A 24573-nucleotide genomic window follows, 5' to 3' on the forward strand; every position below is an offset into this window, starting at 1 on the left:
TTTGTTTACAGTTTTAAAATGCCATGCTGGTTATATACGATCGGGTAGATGTCAAGACGTATAGTTACGTCGATTAAGTTTGGTTTTGCCAATTAAGATAGTCCTTTTGTTTATAGAATCAAGTAGCAAGAAGTGCAGTCAAGTGTTAGACGGAGATAGTAGCCAGCAGTTATAAGCAGAGTTATAGTAAGAAGTTGTCGAGCATACCAGGCAAGTAACCCTAACTTCACTTATCGTTCAAGTGATGTTCATTTCGAACTATATTATGCAAGTATTCTTCCATATTCTGAATTTAGAATAGCTTATCGTTTTACATATTCAAATATAAGAACTGTTTATAAATACTTTGATAGCATATTGAATAACAATATTCCTATATTTATTGACATTCTCGTATTCTAGCAATCATTCTGCTAGAACCAACCTTTTGGTTCGATAGACAGTGAATAACTATACTATCCAGATATACTCTATACAGTGAAACTTTGAATTGAGATTAGCGAATAACTAATTGTTCTAGTTATTTCGCCATCAGTTGTTGAGATAATTTCGGACCATGTGACATGGGGAGTTGAATAGATAAGGATGTCATTGATCCGACTCCTTTAATCAAAATTGTTTTGTGAGTTGATTTTTGGTTAGCACAAGAGACCGAGGCACCGGTCCAGCGTGAGTTATTATACGAAAGTGTAATATCTTGCTAGGCGAATATATATGCCTTCTTCATGGATATCCAATAGGTACGGTATGGCTGCGGGATATCGATACTTATATTTACGGTATGGCTGCGGAATACCGGTGTTGTTTTATGACTGATCATCAGGAACAGCATAGTGCATAATTGTGTTTTATTAAATTGTCGCTTAAACTTTAAAGTTTATATCAGCTTCTGATTTTTATTCAGATATTGTTATTGTTGTTCACTTACAAACTCTATTTTACTTGCTGAGCATCTTTTCGCTCATACTTGTTTATTATTCTAATCTTTCAGCTAAGCCAGAGCAGGCTTGAGTCCCAAGTTTGATCAGAAGTCGATTGCTTGTAATTAGCTTGGTGTGTTTTCCAGGTAGACAGTTTGGGACGCTTGAATAGTATAAAGGTTTGTAATAAAATTTGAATAAGTTGTAAAACTAATTAGACTTATGGTTTGTAATAACAGTTGGTTTGTATTAGTGCCTGTTCCATACTATAACCTGTGATCGATCCAGTTGCATGCAAGGGGTCATATTTATTATATTATTCCGCTGTGATTATTTTATTATATTTTAGTGGCAAGTGACCCCCAAATCTAGACCCCGGATTTGGAGGGCGTCACAGGTTGGTATCAGAGCTACAGGTTATGGTCACTGAAACAGGCGTAGGATTGTCATAGATGAGTTATAGGAAGATCACATAAGATAGGCGCGAGTAGTTTAGCTTTTATAGGATTAAATTTAGGTTATTGGGCTAGGTTATAGTTAAGTTGTTTAGGTTTTCTGTTTTGCATTTAGCCTTAGGCCTTGTGTCATTGCCCTGCTATTTTGTTGGTTTAGTTAAGATTTCAAGCAAGGATTTAAAAGGTCTGGATAATTCGGAGTAAATTTTCTTTGTGTTATTATTCTCGAGATAATAAGCAGGATTATGTGATAATCATGTCACTTTTGTTAATATGGTAGCAAGTTTATGATATTTTGAGAGGGAATAATGTTTGAGAATTTTGATATACTAAGGAATTGCTACATATTTGACACAATGCTTGACAAATTATTATACATGTTGCTTGTTTTTTTTTTACCAGAATAATGGCACCAAAGAGAAGGAATAATTCAGGAGAGGATCGTACCGAGAGCCGTACGGATCCAGCGATTATCCAGATGTTGGGACTGATGCAGCAGCAGATGTTACATCTTACGCAGCAGCAACAACAGCAGCAACATCACCAGCAGCACCACCTGCAGTGACTTTTAAGCAGTTTCAAGCAGTGAAGCCACCTGAGTTCAAGGGAAGTTCTGATCCTGTGGAAGCCAATGCATGGCTCAAGGAAATGGAAAAGGCTTTTGAATTAGTCGGAGCAGGAACTGAACAGAAGACCAAGTTTGCAAGCTACTTTCTGAAGGGTGAGGCAAACTATTGGTGGAAATCCACGCGGGCATTGGAAGGAGGTGAGTTTATAACTTGGGAGAGATTCACAGAGTTATTCCTGGAGAAGTATTTCCCGAGGTATATGAAGAACCAAATGGAGATCAAATTCTTGAATCTGACCCAGGGTGATCTTACTGTGGCTGAGTACGAGGCTAAGTTTACTGAGTTAGCAAGGTTCGTGCCAGACCAGGTTGATACGGATGAAAAGAAAGCCAGAAGGTTTGAACAGGGATTGAAGTTTTGGATTCAGAACAGAGTGGCCATGTTTGAGTTGACTTCATATGTGGCAGTGGTTCAGAAGGCAATGGTGATTGAGAGTAGGAGTGATATGTCTCAGAAAGGAAAGGATGGGAAGAAAAGGAAAATGGAAACCTCAGAGGGAGGTCAGCAGTCAAGTAATTTTCAGGGCCGTTTCAACAAAAGGCCAGGATTTCAGGGTAATAGGAATATGGGATTCAAGAAACCACAATCAGGAAATGGAGGACCAGTCAACCGTTTTCAGAATTCAAATCAGCAGAGGTCCAATCGTCCACCAATGCAGAATTACATGTTTTGTGGCAAGAAACATTCTGGGATTTGTAAAGCTAATTCTGTGTGCTACAAGTGCAATATGAAGGGACATCATGCACATGAGTGCCGCAATCAGATGCAAGAAGTTACGTGTTTCCGATGTGGGAAAACAGGACATTATGCCAACAACTGCAAAGAGCAAGCACAAAGTGTAAATGTTCTGAGGATTGCAGGACCATCATCTCAAGGTGTGCCAAGGATTGAAGGAGCACCAGTCAAGAACCAACCAAAAGCCAGAACATTCAATATGACTATGCAGGATGCTGTTCAGAGTTCTGATGTGGTTGCAGGTACGCTTCCAGTCAACTCCGTAAATGCTAAAGTTCTATTTGATTCTGGAGCTACAAGGTCATTTATTTCTCAAAGTTTTGTCGATAAACTGCATTGTGAAGTTAAGTTGTTAGAACAAGCGTTAATGATAGAATTAGCTAATAAGGATCAAGTTTCCGTCGATCGAGTATGCCCGAGGTGTGATATTGAGATAGGAGGACATCATTTCCATGCCAACTTGATACCTTTTAAGTTGGGAGAATTTGATGTTATTTTAGGAATGGATTGGTTATCAGAAAATAACGCTCAGATTAATTGTAAGAATAGGAAAGTAAGACTTCAGACCTTGGATAGTAAGAAGAATGTGATATTTCGAGGAAATAAGCAAGAGAAGAAGTTCTTAACGATCGCTCAAGTAAAGAAGTTATTGCGTCAGAATTGTGAGGCGTATTTGCCCATGTGTTAGACACCAGCAAAGAAGTTCCAGCACTAGAAGCGATTCCAGTTGTCAACGAATTTTCAGATGTCTTTCCCGACGAGCTACCAGGATTACCTCCCGATAGAAAAATTGAATTTGCGATTGATCTAGCACCCGGAACAGAACCAGTTTCTAAAGCTCCGTACCGGATGGCACCAGTAGAGATGAAAGAATTGGCAACTCAGCTTCAAGATCTTCTAGAGAAAGGAGTTATAAGACCCAGTGTATCCCCATGGGGCGCACCAGTATTGTTTGTCAAGAAGAAGGATGGGAGTATGCGACTGTGTATTGACTATCGAGAACTGAATAAGCTAACCATTAAGAACAAATACCCGTTGCCGAGGATCGATGATTTGTTTGACCAATTGAGAGGCGCTGTATGGTTTTCTAAAATAGATTTAAGATCTGGATATCATCAATTGAAGATCAAGCCTGAAGATATTCCAAAGACCGCATTCAGAACCAAATATGGACATTATGAGTTTCTAGTAATGGCATTTGGATTAACCAACGCACCAGCAGCTTTCATGGATCTGATGAATCGAGTATTCAAGAAGTATTTGGATAAATTCGTGATCGTGTTCATAGACGACATCTTGATCTATTCTAAAACAGAAGAAGAGCACGCAGAGCATTTGAGGATAGTTCTGGAGATACTGCGACAGGAGAAGTTATACGCAAAGTTTTCCAAGTGTGAATTTTGGTTAAAAGAAGTACGATTTCTTGGGCACGTGATTAGCAATAAAGGAGTGGAAGTAGATACAGCAAAGATTAAAGCCATAATCAACTGGGAGAGGCCAAAAACACCAACAGAAGTGCGAAGTTTCATGGGACTGACAGGTTACTATAGGAGATTTGTGCAAGATTTTGCAAAGGTAGCTACGCCATTGACAAAGCTCACCAGGAAGAACCAGAAATTTGAATGGGATAAGAAGTGTGAGGAAAGTTTCCAAGAATTAAAGAATAGATTAGTATCTTCTCCAGTGCTAGTCTTGCCAGATGATCAAGGAAATTTTGTAATTTATAGTGACGCATCGTACAAAGGACTAGGATGTGTTCTGATGCAGCATGACAAGGTGATAGCCTATGCTTCAAGACAGTTGAAACCACATGAAGAAAAGTATCTAACGCATGATCTGGAATTGGCAGCTATAGTGTTTGCATTGAAGATTTGGAGGCATTATCTTTATGGGGAAAAGTGCGAGATCTACACGGACCACAAGAGTTTAAAGTATATCTTCACCCAGAAGGAATTGAACATGAGGCAGAGAAGATGGCTAGAATTGATCAAGGACTATGACTGTACTATCAACTATCATCCAGGCAAAGCAAATATGGTGGCCGACGCTCTGAGCAGAAAAGAAAGGTTAAACATGATAACTTCATCCGAGGAATTAATCAGGGAATTTGAGAAGTTGGAAATAGAGGTCAGTATTCCAAGTATGTCTACAGAAGTATTGTGTGCAATGTCTTTTCAACCAGAATTATTAGAGAAAATAAGAAGATGTCAGGAAGAAGTAATGAGCCATGAACGAGACAGTTTGACAGGAGAAGAAATAGGGAATCAAAAGGATGATAAAGGGATATTAAGATTTTCTTCCAGAATATGGATACCCAACATAGCCGAGCTGAAAGATAAAATTCTTCGAGACGCTCACAACTCTAGATACTCAATTCATCCTGGAAGTACGAAGATGTATAGAGATTTAAGAGAAAACTTTTGGTGGCCAAGCATGAAGAAAGAAATTGTAGAATGGGTAAGTAAATGTTACACTTGCCAGCGAGTCAAAGCGGAACATCAAAGGCCCAGTGGACTGATACAACCATTGGACATTCCAGAATGGAAGTGGGAGCATATCGCGATGGATTTCGTAGTTGGATTACCGAGGACCGGGGCGAATCATGATGCTATTTGGGTTATTATCGACAGATTGACGAAATCGGCGCATTTTCTTCCTATCAACGAGAGATTCTCAATGGATAAATTGGTACGGTTATATCTTAAAGAAATTGTGACAAGACACGGAGTTCCAGTATCTATAGTTTCAGATAGAGATCCTCGATTTAACTCAAGATTTTGGAGAAGTTTTCAAGATTGTCTCGGAACGAAGCTGAACATGAGTACCGCGTATCATCCGCAGACAGACGGTCAAAGTGAAAGGACGATTCAGACTATTGAAGATATGCTGAGGGTATTTGCACTAGATTTTGAAGGGAGTTGGGATGAACATTTGCCATTGGTTGAATTCTCCTATAACAACAGCTATCATGCCAGTATTGGGATGCCGCCTTACGAAGCCTTATACGGGAGAAGATGCAGATCTCCAATATGTTGGGAAGAAATTGGTGAGAGAAAGATTTTGGGTCCAGAATTGATCCAGCAGACAAAGGAGAAAATAGAACTTATTCGGAAACGATTGATAGCAGCTCAAGATCGTCAACGTAAATATGCTAATCCTACTAGAAAAGATATGGAATTTGAAATTGGAGAAGCAGTGTTATTGAAGGTTTCTCCTTGGAAGGGTTTATCAAGATTTGGAAAGAAAGGAAAATTGAGTCCACGTTATGTTGGCCCTTTTGAGATTTTGAAGCGTGTGGGAAAGGTTGCTTACGAATTAGCATTACCACCTCACATGCAGCATATTCACAACGTGTTCCACGTGTCAATGTTGAAGCGTTATTTGCCTGATTCGAACCATGTGATCAAATACGAGCCAATCGAGATCCAGCCAGATTTGTCTTTTGTAGAGCAACCAGTGCAGATTTTAGATAAGAAAGAAAGAGTCCTTAGGAATAAATCTGTATCTTTAGTGCGAATCTTGTGGAGGAATCCCAAGGTTGAAGAGTCGACTTGGGAGTTGGAAAGCGAAATGCAATCCAAGTATTCTCATTTGTTTTCCTAGGCTGATTCTGAGGACAGAATCCTGTTAAGGGGGGAAGGATGTAATATCCGGGAAAATTATGTGAATATTATATGTTAAATAAATAAATTATGTGTGTTTTATAAATTTAAAGTAATTATTGCTACGATATGAGATGTTATAACTGTTATGTGTGTTTCTGTGCGGGCCAGAAATTTTTTGTTTGATTAAAAATATGTTTAAATTGCAATTACATGAACTTATCTGCAAACGGGACGCGTAATTATTAGTGTCTTTATTAAGATACCTGCTTTATTTGATTTTATGCGCGTCTGAGTGTATTTTGCGTGTTTTCGGGATTTTCTGGTAATTTAGGGATCGTTTCCGTTTTTCAAAAATCAATGGACCGGAACCCCACCGGGACGACAAACCCCACAAAATCAGTGTTTTTATTTTTATAAAATTATTCGTATTTCAAAAACCCGTATCTTTATATTTTTGAGTTATTTATAATTTTCGGGGAATTTTGACATTAATTTTGTATTTTATCGTTTTTAGAATTATTCCCCGTAATTATTATTTTGGGGCTTAATTATTTTAATTAAAGGATAAAAACACCCTTAATTAATTCTAGGGGGTATAATTTTATGTAAATATAAATAGCTGCATAATTTTATTTTATTCATTTTTTATTAAAAATTCAGAGAATTAAAAGAAAAATCAAGAATGAACTTTGGGGGTGAGATTCTTGAGCGAAGCTTCAATTCATGATTGTGAATGATTCCGTAAACCAAATTGAGAGTTCTAGTAACCGAATTGATCCTTGTTTCAAGACCTTTCTAGTGGTACCAATTTCACAAATCGAGGTGAAGTAGTGAGTAAAATCACTTTTTATGTTCTTGATGTTGAAATCGAATATGGATTTTGAGTAATTGTTGATTGGTTTTGATGTTATATATAGCTCTAATTTGATCTTTAGAATCAATTTATATGTTTAAATCGACTGTTAGATTCCCGGAATGAATAACCCGAATTTGTTTTTATAGATTTTTTTGAATTGAATTTTTAGAATGATTTTTGGATTGGTGATTGTGTTTGATGATGTGGATGTATTGCAAATGTTTAGAGGTTTAATTTGAGCCATGAATCATCGAATTTGGTATAGGAATGAACAAAATCAAACTTTGGCCGGACTTGGAGCTCGGTTCGCCGGCATCCATGGTGTTGGGCCGGAAATCAACGATCCTTGGATCGATTTGCTTTCTGTTTGTTCAGTCTGAGTTGCTGGATGAATTTAGAATCGTTTAGGACCAACAAACTGTTCGATCGGTGTTGTGAAGGGCCGTTTTTGGCCTGGTCGGAAACCGACCGGAAAATCTACAGTCACCGGATTCTGCAGAATTTTCCGGCGGCTATTCCTGTTCTTCGTCGACCCGGATTAATCCGGACGACCCGTTTTTAAACCCGGAAATAACCCGGTTTTGATCCCTGAGAATCCATTCCCCTTTTCTGTAATCTGTTTCTGCACTTATTTTGTTTTTAATTTATTTTAAAACCATTTTTCTAAATTCCAAAAATCATTTACTTTATATTTTAAAAATCGTTTACTTATTATTTTTAATTCTAAAAAAAAAATTGTTTTCTGAATTATTTTAAATTCCTAAAATTATTTTCTTTAATTATTTTCAAAAATACAATTTGATTTAATTATTTATAGTTTATTTTAGTTAATTATTTATGAATTTAATTAATTGATTAAAAAAATCAATTAATCAATTAATTTTATTTATAAATAGTTAAATAAATGTAAATTATTTATAATTGATTCAAATAATTTCTATAAATTATTTTAAGATTTTAAAAAAATTATATTTTGGTATTTAAAAATCAATTAATATTTTTATTAATTGATTTAAATCTATTTATTTCTTATTTTATTCATAATAATTAAACCGTTCGTCCGTTTAATACGAAACGAACGCGTATAGACTCAGAAAAATATTGCGCTTTCAATAAAAATACTTTTGAGTCCTAATTTCTTTTGTATTGCAATGTCATTTGATTTGTGCATCAGTTTGAGTCGGTATTTGATCGATAAATGCTAATATTGATTTGAATTTCATTTTAAACGCCCTAGGACCTATCTTTTAATGATCTGACTTATGTGTTACATGATATGTGTGCTATTTGTTTACAGTTTTAAAATGCCATGCTGGTTATATACGATCGGGTAGATGTCAAGACGTATAGTTACGTCGATTAAGTTTGGTTTTGCCAATTAAGATAGTCCTTTTGTTTATAGAATCAAGTAGCAAGAAGTGCAGTCAAGTGTTAGACGGAGATAGTAGCCAGCAGTTATAAGCAGAGTTATAGTAAGAAGTTGTCGAGCATACCAGGCAAGTAACCCTAACTTCACTTATCGTTCAAGTGATGTTCATTTCGAACTATATTATGCAAGTATTCTTCCATATTCTGAATTTAGAATAGCTTATCGTTTTACATATTCAAATATAAGAACTGTTTATAAATACTTTGATAGCATATTGAATAACAATATTCCTATATTTATTGACATTCTCGTATTCTAGCAATCATTCTGCTAGAACCAACCTTTGGGTTCGATAGACAGTGAATAACTATACTATCTAGATATACTCTATACAGTGAAACTTTGAATTGAGATTAGCGAATAACTAATTGTTCTAGTTATTTCGCCATCAGTTGTTGAGATAACTCCGGACCATGTGACATGGGGAGTTGAATAGATAAGGATGTCATTGATCCGACTCCTTTAATCAAAATTGTTTTGTGAGTTGATTTTTGGTTAGCACAAGAGACCGAGGCACCGGTCCAGCGTGAGTTATTATACGAAAGTGTAATATCTTGCTAGGCGAATATATATGCCTTCTTCATGGATATCCAATAGGTACGGTATGGCTGCGGGATATCGATACCTATATTTACGGTATGGCTGCGGAATACCGGTGTTGTTTCATGACTGATCATCAGGAACAACATAGTGCATAATTGTGTTTTATTAAATTGTCGCTTAAACTTTAAAGTTTTTATTAGCTTCTGATTTTTATTCAGGTTGTTATTGTTGTTCACTTACAAACTCTATTTTACTTGCTGAGCATCTTTTCGCTCATACTTGTTTATTATTCTAATCTTTCAGCTAAGCCTGAACAGGCTTGAGTCCCAAGTTTGATCAGAAGTCGATTGCTTGTAATTAGCTTGGTGTGTTTTCCAGGTAGACAGTTTGGGATGCTTGAATAGTATAAAGGTTTGTAATAAAATTTGAATAAGTTGTAAAACTAATTAGACTTATGGTTTGTAATAACAGTTGGTTTGTATTAGTGCCTGTTCCATACTATAACATGTGATCGATCCAGTTGCATGCAAGGGGTCATATTTATTATATTATTCCGCTGTGATTATTTTATTATATTTTAGTGGCAAGTGACCCCCAAATCTAGACCCCGGGTTTGGAGGGCGTCACAACCTGCAACCGCAACAACGAGCTAGGTTGGTTTGTGAGGCCCTTCCTTGATTCTATCAAGATATTCCGGATCTGTCGCTTCCAGGAACATGGTCATCCTCACCTTCCATATGGGATATTCAAATGGTCTCAATATGGGAACTCTGATAGTCTCATATCAGCTTTGAATTTGTGTCTTTGGAGGTTCTTCAGGTTTGGTGGGCTTAGTTGGAGTTTATGTTTCAGACATGATTGTGTTTGGATCTTAAACTGTTTGTGCGTCAACAGATAGGCTCTGATACCACTTGTTAGGTCACACACACACTGTAGAGGTGGTGAATACAGTGTATAGTACAATCAAATCGAACTTTAAAAACTCAAGTAACAGAAAACAAACTTTATTGAAATAATAAACTCTGTTACAGTATGGAACTGTTCTCTCTCAGTGATGAACAAATATCACGAGAGCTGCTAGGGTTACAATGAATAATCTTCTCGATTGTGATAACACTTATAGTGTAAACCATATGTCTGTATTTATATACTACACAGTTACAAGATAATCGCTAATTGATATGGAATATAATTCTGCTTCCTAAAATATATCAATCAGATATCTTTTCTTCCAAGTATTCTATTCTTCATAGAATTCCATCTTCATGCATATCTCTTCTTATGTTTGTCTCGATCTTCTTTCCTTTAACCAGCTGCTTTCCTTATCTGAACATCCTTTAGTACTTAAGTTCTGATATCCATCTTCTGATGATTATCTCCTGATAATATAAGTACTGATATCCTTAAGTCCTGATTTATCTTGTTTAAGTAAGATCTGAAAACTAAACATAAATCACATTAACCATGACATTATCAAATATATCTAACAAAATCAATAAATAGTGTTATATATCCGATAAACTACTAAAAAATTGTTAAACCAATTTACTTATTCTACTAAAGTTATACTATCATTTTTATTATAAATTTATAATTATCGTATATTTACAAAAATATTTTAAAGATTAGAATCTAATAAAATAAATAAAAAAATTTAAATAATAACAGAAACCGGGCATTGCACGGGATTTTAAAAAAGGAAAGGGTAAATTGGTTGTAATTTGTAGTTATGAAATGGTCCAGTTCTGTCCGTGTTCAGTAAAGGCAAAAAAAAACCAAACAAACTTCCTGTGACTTGGTTGTAATTTGTTGCTTCCCCGCCCACGTGGATAAACCTAAGTACTTGCGGTGTAAGCACAAACTCTCTCAGCCATAGGTTGTTTGAAGAATAGTACTACAATAAAAACAACAGTGACCAACAAAAGCCAGCCACCCCATTGCTTAGCAGACATTTTTACCAAACATGATCCCCTTATAAACTTTAGTTTAACAACTTCCACCAAACAAACATGAAGCAAAATCGTATGCCCCATCTTTTCAACATTATTTTTCTTTTTACAATAGTCATTCATGTTCATCTTTGCTTAAGCTCAAATGGACTTGAAGAAGAAGATACAGTAGTAATTCAAAGATCAAATTTTCCTCCCGGGTTTCTTTTTGGAACTGCCACTTCCGCTTATCAGGCTTGTCTTATTCATTTTATTTCTGTTTAATCTATGTTAAAAAGGTGCACAACTTTCAATATCGTTCTCAAATGCTGAGTTGTCGATATACTGCTTATATATGAGCCCCGCAATAAAATCACGTCACCTGTCGTTGGATCATTTTTGGGATACGTAGCATTACCCCTATAATAAACTTATATTTTTGGTCTGCAGATTGAAGGAGGATATCTTGCAGATGGCAAAGGTCTTAGTAACTGGGATGTTTTCACCCATACAGCTGGTATGCCAGATCATTTATTTAAAGAAACTGATTTTTTATTATCAGCTAACTTTGTGAGTCAATTTGATTTAATATACTAGTAGAATTCAAGATTAAATGTATTTTACTGTAGTCCATTAAGTTAAATTATTGTAATATTTAAATTGTAAGTAAACATATGAAGTTTGAATTTGTAATGTAGAATGTATCAGAATCCCTGTGTTTGTGATTGTGCACTGAAGTGGTAATAATTTTTAATATGATTATACTATGATTTATTAAATTTGTACCAGGTAATGTGATAAACGGAGAAAATGGAGATATATGTGATGATCATTACCATCGTTATCTGGTACTAGCTATCAACTTCACATTTCATTTTGAAAAAACAAAGAAAAGAAAAGAAAGAGAAATCGCTTTTCGTAAAGAAGCTCTTAACAAAGTTCTGTGAATTGTAGGAAGACATCCAGATTTTGCACTCTCTGGGGGTAAATGCATACAGATTCTCGATATCTTGGTCTAGAGTTCTTCCTAGTACGTGCTCTAGAATCTCTTAGTTAATTAACTTCCTTTATTGAATTTAAATGATATTAATAGTGCTAATATCACAAAATTTATAAGTTTTAAAATGTATCACCTTCAGGGGGAAGATTTGGAGAAGTGAATCTGGCCGGGATCAAGTTTTATAATGAAATTATTGATAACCTCTTACTGAAAGGTGCCTATACCTCATACACAACTTTCACAATTGCAAATAATATAAGTAGGTGATAAGATTCTTTTACAGCTTGATTTTAATATGTATGATGTAGGGATCAAGCCATTTGTAACACTTAGTCATCACGAATATCCTCAAGAACTCCAGGAACAGTATGGCGCCTGGATGAGTCCTCAAATAAAGTAAAGCTTAATCTTCAGAGTACAAAAGTTATTTCAGTTTGAAGGAAAGAGAATCATACAGAATTGGAATTTGTAAATAATAGTATGTGCTATATTGCAGAGAGGATTTTGCTCATTTTGCAGAAATTTGTTTCAAATATTTTGGTGATCGGGTAAAGCATTGGATGACAATCAATGAACCGGACTTATTCATACTGAAAGCCTATATAACCGGCAATTATCCTCCTTGTCATTGTTCGCCTCCTTTTGGAAACTGCTCTGTTGGAAATTCAGATGTGGAGCCTCTTATTGTTATGCACAACATGGTACTCTGTCATGCCAAGGCTGCCAAACTATACCATGAGCATTTTCAGGTGTCCTTATAATTTAAATTTGCAGTGTTGTGTAATTGTGTATACATGATTCCTAGAGAAAAATCTATGTATCTCTTTTGTGAGAAATTTAAAGTATACTGATGCAGGCGCAACAAGGTGGTTCTATTGGGATTGTCATTAGCGGAACCTATTACGAGCCAATGACAGATAAAAAGATTGATAAAGATGCTGCAAGTAGGGCCTTAGCATTCACCGTTGGTTGGTAAGTTTCTGATTTTTATGTAAAATATTAGAATGTCAATATATATATCTGTTTACAAATTAGGACAATGATCACTGATCACCTTTTTAATCTGTTGAGTAGACGTAAATACCTAATCCATTAATTTTTGCTCCTGACAAGAGTAATTTTAATTCAATCAGGGTTCTGGATCCCCTAGTATTTGGTGAATATCCGGCAGAAATGCGCCAATATCTTGGGAGTGAACTGCCTCGGTTTTCCTTGGAGGAGATTGAGTATGTAAAGGGCAGTATTGACTTCATTGGGCTTAACCACTATACAACTCTCTACTCTGAGGATTGCATCTATTCTAATTGCACAGAAGGGGCTGATCACGCAATCAGCGGATATCAACAGATGATAACAGACCGAGATGGCATCCGAATTGGAGAACCGGTATGTGTGGGCAAAACTAGTCGGTACATTTAAAAATCTACATGAATACACATTGCAACTTAAGTACATTCAAATATTTATTTTAAAGAATAGTATTTAAAATAGTAATATTGAATACAATAAACACACACACACACACACACTTATACATTGCAAGTTCAGGAAGGTCAATTGACCTCACTCCTATCATTCTGGCAAATCCCATGTGTGTGTGTGTACTTGTTTTTCCAAAGCTTTGTCTGTTTATTTTTCTGGGAAGTCTATTAGTCTCTTTTGTTTGCTTACTTTTTTCCGTTTGGTGCTTCAAAAGACTGGAATTGATGTAATAAGTGTGGTACCAAGCGGCATGGAGAAGATTGTCAACTATGTTAAGGAAAGATATAATAACATACCTATGTATATAACTGAAAATGGTAAGTTTTTTTTTTCTTTTAAGTATGTTCATCACTTATATATTGTGTTCATATTAGTTTGACCAATGAATTTCACTGAACCGAACTTTCTGAGCAGGACACTATGATTTCTACTTACACCGATAGACCATTTGCACCTAATGTTTCATATGTTTTCTAAACTGAATTTCAAATTTAATTGAAAAGCTCTGGAGGACTCTACTGGAGCCCCTGAATTCTTTATTGTCGTCCGTTTTGTTGTTTGACTTGTTTGATGTATCTTAAATATGTGAACTATGATTTAAGAATGCCTTGCTTCCTAGAGACATTATCTATCATATGTTGAGGGACGATTATGTGGACTCCTTATGGAATTTCATGCAAACTTTGCCAATAATCTAAGATCTTAAACTGGGGATTGTTTTCTTAGGATTTCTAAACTTATCAACTAGAAAAAATATGATGTGTCTCTGCATGTGAAAGACTGAGATTTTTAAAATTACTCCTGCAGGTTATTCTGCACCACCGGGAGAAGATGTCCTAGTAAAAGACATACTAAACGACACAAAGCGAATTGAATTTCACAAAGCATACCTTGCTTCTTTGGCCCGAGCAATTAGGTGATTATATATAATACTTTAGATTCTATTCCAATTTCCTTGTGTCTTGAAACATATGCTCTTTTTTTATTCTGTAATAATAGGAATGGCGCTGATGTGCGGGGGTATTTTGCATGGGCATTATTGGATGATTTTGAATGGGAATATGGATATGATGTGAGATTCGGATTGTACTATGTGGATCCACACACACTTGATCGTATCCCTAAGCTTTCTGCCATGTGGTATAACAGTTTCTTGACTGAGAATGAAAGCTTCAGCAGGAAAGAAGAAGCATATCAAGATCTATTGCAAGACAAATTCACTTTAGCCAGTGGATCATCAGCAATGAAAGCAGAAATATAATCATATAGCAGCAGAAGTACAAAATTTACTGTGTTTTTATACCTTTTTAAAAGAATGTGTTTCATTTGTAAAGTTGTAAAACTTTGGTATAGTATATACAGGTTAGTATGTCTTATATTCCTCAGCAAATATAAATTATTCATAATTTAATGAATACAGTTTTCTAATTATTAAATTAATATAACCAACATATGAAAGTATACGTGTCATTTTGTAACAAAGTATATAACCTATCAAAGTATACGTGCCATTTTATAATTCATTTTGTACTTGTAGCATTTTTCAAACCTAATTACTTGCTGTAATGAATGTCAGCCATAAGATTAGTACCAACAGAAAAGTAATCAGCAAACAAACATGAAAGAAAAGAGAAGTGCCCATCTTTTCAACATTATTCTTGTTGTTACAGTAATCATTCATGTCCATTTTTGCTTAAGCTCAAATGGACTTGAAGAAGAAGTAGAAGAACAACAAGTAGTAATTCAAAGATCAGATTTTCCTCCTGGGTTTCTTTTTGGAACTGCCACTTCCGCTTATCAGGCTCGTCTTCTTCATTCTATTTCTGTCTCTTCTTTATTTGTTAGTAGCATAAAATCATGTTTAAGGTTTAGAGCAACCGGTTACTTAAACATGATATCAGAGTTTGGTCGAGTCCTCCTTCTCTGATAACTTAAGGTTTGAGCAACCTGTTATCCTTTAGGATCATTTCTTCATTCTATTTATATCTCTTCTTTTTTTACTCTATGTTAGAAAGGAGCACATCACAACTGTCGATTATTTGTTCTCAGGAAAAAAACTGTTCTTGGTTTAAACTACCTTCGTCCCACCCATTTCTTTAGTGTTTCACTCATTTAAGTCTACAACGAAGTATAGTTTCATAATTTATTTTTAAAGTTTTCTTTTTTTTATAAAAATTTGAACATTATATTTTTATTTAGAAGAAATAAATAAAAAAAAATTTAGACAACTATATTTTATAAGAGTTTTAAAGTGCATGTCTAGCAGAATCGAGTGTGACAAAGGTAGTATATATAAATATAATTTTTCAAAATCGTTCTCAAATACGAAGTTATTGAATAATATTTGTTATTGGCATAAAATCATGTTTAAGGTTTAGAGCAACTGGTTTGTTAACATGATATCAGAGCTCGATCGAATCCTTTGTCCACCTTCTCTGACACCTTAAAGTTTGAGCAACTGGTTACTTAACACCAAAACACGTAACCTGTCCTTTAGGATCATTTCTGGGATATGTAGCATTACCAAAATTAAGTTGTACTGTGGTGTTAAAGCTTATCTTTTTATGTCTGCAGATTGAAGGAGGATATCTTGCAGATGGCAAATGGCTTAGTAACTGGGATGTCTTCACCCATACACATGGTATGCCAGATTATTTATTTAAAGAAATTTTGTTTTATGTTATCAGCTAACTTTGTGAGTCAATTTGATTTAAAATGGAAGTCAAGATTAATTTTACTTTATTCCATTCAGTTAAACTATTGTACTAATATTTATTTTTAAATTGCAAGTATTTTTAAATTTGAAATGTACAAGACTCGCAGTGTTTGCGATTGTGCACTTAAGTGATATTATTTTTAATCTGTCTATTCTATGATTTATTAACTTTGTACCAGGTAATGTAGTAAACGGAGAAAATGGAGATATATGTGATGATCATTACCATCGTTATCTGGTACTTATTATGAACTTGACATTTCATTTGAAAAAAAAAAGAAGAGAAATCGCATTTCGTGAAGAAACTCTTACAAAGTACGGTGACGTCTGTAATAACTGTAGGAAGACATCCAGATTTTGCATTCTCTTGGGATAAATGCATACAGATTCTCGATATCATGGTCCAAAGTTCTACCTAGTACGCGTTCTGGAATCTCTTAGTTAACTAGCTTTTTTTATTGCATTTAAATTATATTACTGGTGCTAATATGATCACACAAAATGTATATTTTTCAAATGTATCACTGTCAGGGGGAAGATTTGGAGAAGTGAATCTGGCTGGGATCGATTTTTATAATAGAATTATAGACAACCTTCTACTGAAAGGTGCCTTTACCTCATCCACATCTTTCACAACTGTGAGTATAAGTCGATGATAGGAGTCTTTAAATATTTTATATTATTATGTATGATGTAGGGATCTAGCCATTTGTAACACTTAGTCATCACGAACATCCTCAAGAACTCCAGGACCAGTATGGCGCCTGGCTGAGTCCTCAAATAAGGTATGCTTAATCTTCACAGTACAAGTAAAATTCAGTTCAAAGGAAAGAGAATCGTATAGGATTGGGAAATTATAAATAACAGTATGTGCTATGTTGCAGAGAGGATTTTGCTCATTTTGCAGAAATTTGTTTTAAAAGTTTTGGTGATCGGGTAAAGCATTGGATGACAATCAATGAACCGGACTTATTCATACAGAAAGCCTATATAACAGGCCTTTATCCTCCGCGTCATTGTTCACCCCCTTTTGGTAACTGCTCTATTGGAAATTCAGATGTGGAGCCTCTTATTGCAATGCACAACATGGTACTCTGCCATGCCAAGGCTGCCAAACTATACCATGAGAATTTTCAGGTGTCCTTATAATCTAAATTTACAGTGTTGTGTAATTGTGTATACATGATTCCTAAAGAAAAATCTATTTATTTCTTTTGTGAGAAATTCAAAGTATATATTGATGCAGGCGCAACAAGGTGGTTTTATTGGGATTGTCAGTAGTGGAACCTATTACGAGTCAATGACAGAAAAAAAGATTGATAAAGATGCTGCAAGTAGGGCCTTAGCATTCTCTGTTGGTTGGTAAGTCTCTGACTTGAAATGTGAAATATTTGGATATTATCATAAAGATATTATCATAAAGGTGGTTTTAGTACAGTTATTTTTTCTCCTGACATCGGTAATCTTTATTCAATTAGGGTTCTGGATCCCCTAGTATTTGGTAATTATCCTGCAGAAATGCGGCGATATCTTGGGAGTGAACTGCCTCAATTTTCCAAAGAGGAGATTGAGCATTTAAAAGGCAGTATTGACTTCATTGGTCTTAACCACTACACAACTCATTACTCTGAGGATTGCATCTATTCTAATTGCACAGAAGGGGCTGACCACGCGATTAAAGGATATCAACAAAGTAAAACATATCGAGATGGCAGCCGAATAGGAGAACCGGTATGTGTGAGCGTAGAGAGAAAAAAATGAGTAGTGCATAAGTATATATGAAAACACATACCGCAAGTTCAGTAAAGTCAATTGACCTCAGTCCTATCATGCTGGCTAATCTCACGTGTGTTTACTTGTTTTGTCAAAGCTTTGTCTGTTTATTTTTATGTGAACCTTCTCACTCTCTTTTGTACGCTTACACTTTTTCTTTTGTTGCTTCAAAAGACTGGAATTGATGGAATTAGTGTGGTACCAAGAGGCATGGAGAAGATTGTCAACTATGTTAAGGAAAGATATAATAACATACCTATGTATATAACTGAAAATGGTGAGTTCTTTTTATATCCATCACTTATATATTGTGCAGAACCGAACTTTCTGAGCAGGACAATAAGATTTCTAATACGCTGAAAGACCAGTTGCACCTAATGTGTCATATGTATTATAAACTGACTGTCAAATTTTACTGAAGCTCTGGAGGACTCTATTGGAGCATCTGAATTCTTAATTTGTTGTCCCTTTTGTTTTTTGACTTGTTTGATATGTCTTGAATATGTGAAGTATGCTTTACAAAATGCCTTGCTTCCTACAGACTTATCAATTCCTGCAAAGACTGCTGGCTAAGGTATCATGTTTTCTAGAAGTTGGGGGATAGGGACGATTATGTGGACTCCTTATAGCAATTCATTCAAACTTGGCCAAAAATTTAAGATCTAAAACTGAGGATTGTTTTCTTACGATATTTTAAGATTTTCAACACATGTGATGGACTGAAATTATTTAAATTACTCTTGCAGGTTATTCCGCACCACTAAGAGAAGATGTCCTAGTAAAAGACATACTAAACGACACAAAGAGAATTGAATTTCACAAAGCATACCTTGCCTTTTTGGCCCGAGCAATTAGGTGTTTATATTACTTCAGATTGTATTCCAGTTTCCTTGTGTATTGAAACATATCCGTTCTGTTTTCCTCTCTAAATGAAACTTCTTCACTTATTCTTCAGAGAGAAGAATTCAACCACACTTTACTTGCTAACAAATAAAAAGATCTATGAAAACCTCGTAGGTAGGAAAATACTGGGGAAGATTTCGGTTAAACATCGTTTTAAACAATGTTTCTGATTTTGTAATAATAGGAATGGCCCTGATGTGCGTGGGTATTTTGCATGGGCATTATTGGATAATTTTGAATGGGTACATGGATATGATGTGAGATTCGGACTGTACTATGTGGATCCGCAGACACTTGATGGTATCCCTAAGCTTTCTTCCATGTGGTATAACAGTTTTTTGACTGGAAATGACAGCTTCAGCAGGAAAGAAGAAGCATATCAAGATCTATTGCAAGACAACTAGCTGTAATTTACGGATAATAACAATGTGCTACATTATATATATATAACAAATTATCAGCTGTTCTACAAGTGTATTTATAGATTAAATAAGAGTTGTAGATGATGGCTTTGGATATTTGATAAGATAGTTGTATGAACACACTGGTTTCTGGTGTTTTTTCCTCCACTGCATGTTATATGTGAAACTTTTAGAAAAAGTTGTTATGTTGCAATGAAGGAGCATCAAGAGAAATTTAGACAAGTTATTATAAACTAAAACTAAGCCACTGCTCTGCTCACTAATATAACAAAATTGTGTGACAGTCCCTAACTCATTTTTTACGGAATGAATGACAAGTACAACCTAACAACCAACCAGATTTACTTTATTAGTGATATTATTTTGTTTCAAATAAAAGTATATGTTATAAAGTTTTATTTAAGACAAACCTTTCTTTTTTTTATGCAAAAAAAAATATGGGTAAAATATTAAACACAAATTCAAAAAAAGTTAACTATTACTTAAAAGTAAGTAGTGAATTTGTGATTTTAATAATTTAAGAAAGTACTATAAATTTTTAATCTCAAACTTTCACTATATTACGTTTTCAAACCTTAAATTTTGGACATCAAAAAATAAAACCCTCATATATAAATTTGGCCAAAAAAGACCTTTCAAAAAAAGCATGAGAATGTGAAGTACAAGCACATATCTCTTCTCTTCTATATATTAAAAGAGGACTAAGGGCAAATTGAACCATTTTAATGGCGGTAAAATTACGATTTTACCCTTTTATTTTAAAATATTATAAAAATGTCATTCTTATACAATTTTAATTAAAAATTACCAGAAACAATGCATCCACTAGGAATCTAACCCCTTACCTCCAATTAATTAATTTTAATTTGTGCTACATAACATTTTGAGTTTATTTAAGAATTTTTATTTGATAAGCCACATTCTCTCTCTTTTTATCAAATTCTTTTTTAATAAATTTAATTTTTTAGTAAATAAAATATTAATTTATATTATCTATTGATGTCACCCTTTTTCTTAATTTTGAGCCATTTTAATGGCTGTGAAATTACGATTTTGCCCTTTTATATTAAAAAATTATAAAAAGACCATCATTACACAATTTTAGTTTTATATTAAGTGGAATTAGTGTATGCACTAAGAATTGAACCCCTTGCCTCTTGGGTATCAATTTTATATTGCTACTATATATGCTACATAACATTTTGAATCCATTATAAAATTCTTATTAGATAAGCTACATTTTTTTTTATCAAATTCTCCTTTTATAAATTTATTTTTTGAGTAGATAAAATACGGATTTATATTATTTATTGATGTCACTCCATTTTTTTAATTTAGTCATTATAGTTTTACTATGAAATTTTAAAAATGCCATCACTTTGTTATTTAAACAAAAAAATACGCACACGCGCACTTATGTATATTTCTGTGTATTATTTATATATATGTATATCAATAATTTTGTTAATTGTTATGATTTATATTTTTATAATATTAAATATTTTGTTATAGTTTATTTGAATTTGTTATGTAAAAATCATAATTCAGTTAATTAAGTTTGACTTAATGAATTTATGTAATCAAAAGTATTCAGTTTAATTCGGAAGTATTGGAAATTACTACTCGGGTCAAAAATCAAATATATCAAAAAGTTAACTTCTAAAACTAATTTATTAATATAAATATGTCTAATATAAAAATTACATGTTGTTTTAAAGATTAAATCAATCAGAACAATATAACTACTCTTATTTTTATAATTATTGTATACATTTCCTAGATAACAGGACAAATATTTATCATAATTCACCGGGAGGTGAAAGTTATTAGTTTTGTATGAAATCGAACATATATAGAGTACACACTAACGTGAGTGAGTAAATTATGTAAGATTATTAAATAATTAAATAATTATACTGGTTCAATGTTTTTACCATTTATTCTTTTTTAAACTTTTTAAAGTTTAATCCGAGTAGGACCGAGTTTAACCCGAGTTAGACTTAAAAGTCAGTTTTATTCGAACTAATGAAAAATCAGCTCGTGTCATAATTCACAAAGAGGTGAAAATTATTAGTTTTGTACATAATCGAGTATATATAGAGTACATAGTGACATGAAATAGTAAATTATGTGAGATTATTAAATAATTAAATAATTATATTGGTTCAATATTTTTTTACCATTTATTCCTTTTTAGATTTTTTAAAGTTTAATCCGAGTAGAATCGAGTTTAACCCGAGTTAGATTTAAGAGCGATTTTTATTCGAACTAATGAAAAATCAGCTCGTGAATAAGTTCGAGTGTGTGTACTTGGTCGATATCTTGATTAAAATGATCGAGTTTTAAAATAATGATTTGGATTCATCGGGTAATGATATGAAAAAATAAAATATTAAAATTTGATCTAATGTAAATAATGTATTAAATATAGTGCATTTCATTATTTGTTATTAAGTATATTTCTAAAATAAGAAAACTATTGCTAAGAGATTTATTAAATTAGATAATAATTTACCCTTTCATTTTCGCCAATTTAATGGTTTGTGGGAATCGAACTCAAGTTATTTCATTCAACTATACAATCTCTTACCACTACATCATATTATCACATGTGCTTTTTATCATACATATAATATGCAAATATGCTAAATAAATATTTTATTTAACTTTAAAGATACTTACTTGAATTCCGCAAAAAAAGGATAGTTAGTTGAATATTTGTACAGTTAATTTTAAAGAATTGAATTCCAGATATAAAATTAGGCATAGTACATAAATGGACTATTATCTTATTTATTAATCATTTTTTGGTTTGAAAATATATCTCATATGTTTTTAACATAATTTTTATTATAAAAATTAATTAAAATGTACATATATAATTTTTAAAAAAATATTGAAAATATATAATGAGTCAATACATTTTAGAACTTGGCCCATTGTTCAAAAAATACTCGAAATTTGACTACATTACTCAGCCGGAAAACATCGTCATATTCTACGTTTAGTAAATTTAAAGTAGTGGGCGAGAATATCTTACCAATAATGTGAATTTTTTTAATATCTTATGTTAATATAAATTAATGTGTTTGAGATCTTTATATGATCAAGTCAATTGATTATTATATTAAAATTACTAATTTCATTGGTAACACATTATTATTTTTGGGATTTGTTCCAATTTTAAAAGTATTTGAAATTTGAAATGAGATCTCACTAGATTTGTTAAAACTACGATGATAAATTAAAATCGATTTATTTTTCATTTTTCACTTAAAAAAAACTAACTTTTAAAAAAAAATTATTTTAGATCAGCAATATTCATTGATCAAGATAATATTGTACAAATATTTTGAATTATTTTAATATTTTGAATTATTCAAATAAAAGTTATATATATACAATATTGTAGCATTTGATTCAATACATTTTATATTATTTAAGGAAAAACATATATTGTTCAATAATTTGAAGGAATTAACTAGTTCAACTATTATTTATAAAACTTTATCGAACTGAAAATTTTTAATTTTAGAAGAATAGTATAAAATGTTATCAAATTATTATATGAAGAAATATTAGAGTCGTAATGAAAGAAACTTAAAAACGGTTTAAATAACGATATAAATACGATTTTTCTTTCAAATTCTTGAAAAAAATCATGAATATCAATAATAAGTCTTAAAAATATATAATTCATTTTTATGTTACAACCATGATTGATACCCGATTGCGTAAAAAATAGATATGTATTATTTGTGAGTGATAATGTGAATACCATATATAAATTATAGTAATTTATTTATTACATAATTTTAATTTTTGAATAATTATAAATGGGTTAAATATCAAGTAGGTTATTTACTGCGTCCAAATATATTAAGTGAGTCACTGGTTACAAAACTAACTCAAATCAGTCACTCATTTAAAAATTTATATCAAAAATATCACTCTATCGTTAGTCAAAATTCTTAAAAATATTATATATTGAGTTTCCCACATTTTTTGTGAATGATATTACATCCAAATGAAAGATTACGAGTTCTACTATTTTAGATAATATTGTTAGATTTTTAAAATTTTATCAACTATTTATTTTTAATTTTTTTGATTGTATTATTTGATTTAAATAAAAATAAATAATAAATAAATTTTAAAAAATTTAAAAATATTATCTAAAATACTAGACCTCAGAATCTTTTATTTGGATATAATATCATTCATAAAAAATGTGTCAAACTCAATATATAATATTTTTAAGAATTTCGACTAACGATATAATGATATTTTTGATATAAGTTTTTAAATGGGTGACTCATTTGAGTCAGTTTTGTAACAAGTGACTAACTTGATACATTTGGACGCAGTAAGTGACCTACTTGATATTTAACCCAATTATAAATGCATGTTATTTAAGTAATCAATTATCTCACTAGATGTTAATAATGATTATACATGTACATAAATCAGATATTTAGCATATAAATAATTGAAATCATCATAATTTACTAAGATATGTAACATACAATAATTTACATGCTAACACACAAACATACATATAACTTAATCTTACTTTGTTAACGGTAGTGTAAATAAAAAACTAACAATTTCTCATACATACATACGTTGAATTTTAAAAACTAATATTTTTCATCAAAATCAACTTTAATATTAACAATAATGTAAATTTTACATTATTGTATATTATGATTGCAAGTTATTCTGACTTCAGTTATGCATTTTTTATCCTTTTAAATTGAGTAAATTAATTATAAGTTAATAGTGAACTCAGTAATAATATAGAGCAGTGCATATAGTTTATTTAAATAAAAATTCAAGATTTTGGTCAACTCTGTATTCAACATATATGTTAATTTATAGCTTTTTATTTATAAACATACTAACGGCATTCTACAGATTAAGTTTAATCGTTTCGTTTTAAATGTACACTTACTACCCTGTTTATTTTCTTTCATTAAATATAAAATAAAGGGTAAGAAAAATATAATATAATAATAGTTGAGGGGATATTCACTCCTAAAAGTGAGTAAGCATTCGAAACTCCTAATATTACCGGGGGTACATGGGGCTTGTTGGAAAGAAATTTTATGTTCATTTCTTCAAAATTTGACCCATGAGTCTGTACATGGAGCTTGTTGGAAAGAAATTTTATCTCC

The 24573-nt window shown here is 32.6% G+C and overlaps 1 protein-coding gene and 1 pseudogene across 1 annotated transcript; both read left to right on the forward strand.

Moving 5' to 3' along the window:
* The first annotated feature begins 11054 nt into the window (after positions 1-11054).
* On the forward strand, positions 11055-15018 carry LOC141711604 (beta-glucosidase 18-like). The gene is made up of 12 exons (XM_074514181.1): positions 11055-11355; positions 11551-11617; positions 11890-11948; positions 12055-12130; positions 12240-12314; positions 12409-12496; positions 12597-12849; positions 12957-13072; positions 13234-13486; positions 13797-13899; positions 14390-14498; positions 14582-15018. The coding sequence occupies exons 1-12, from the start codon at positions 11182-11184 to the stop codon at positions 14841-14843; spliced, it is 1635 nt and encodes a 544-aa protein (XP_074370282.1). The 5' UTR covers positions 11055-11181; the 3' UTR covers positions 14844-15018.
* Positions 15019-15171: 153 nt separating this feature from the next.
* On the forward strand, positions 15172-19543 carry LOC141711605 (beta-glucosidase 18-like; annotated as a pseudogene).
* The last annotated feature ends 5030 nt before the right edge of the window (positions 19544-24573 follow it).

The sequence above is a fragment of the Apium graveolens genome, chromosome 3, assembly GCF_009905375.1.
Source record: "Apium graveolens cultivar Ventura chromosome 3, ASM990537v1, whole genome shotgun sequence".
NCBI classification, from domain to species: domain Eukaryota; kingdom Viridiplantae; phylum Streptophyta; class Magnoliopsida; order Apiales; family Apiaceae; genus Apium; species Apium graveolens.

Coding starts and splice junctions, on each gene's coding strand:
- LOC141711604 (XM_074514181.1), top strand. CDS start 11,182: ATGAAGCAAAATCGTATGCCCCATCTTTTCAACATTATTTTTCTTTTT. Junction 11,949..12,054: donor ATCATTACCATCGTTATCTG/GTACTAGCTATC, acceptor TGTGAATTGTAG/GAAGACATCCAGATTTTGCA. Junction 14,499..14,581: donor TCTTTGGCCCGAGCAATTAG/GTGATTATATAT, acceptor CTGTAATAATAG/GAATGGCGCTGATGTGCGGG.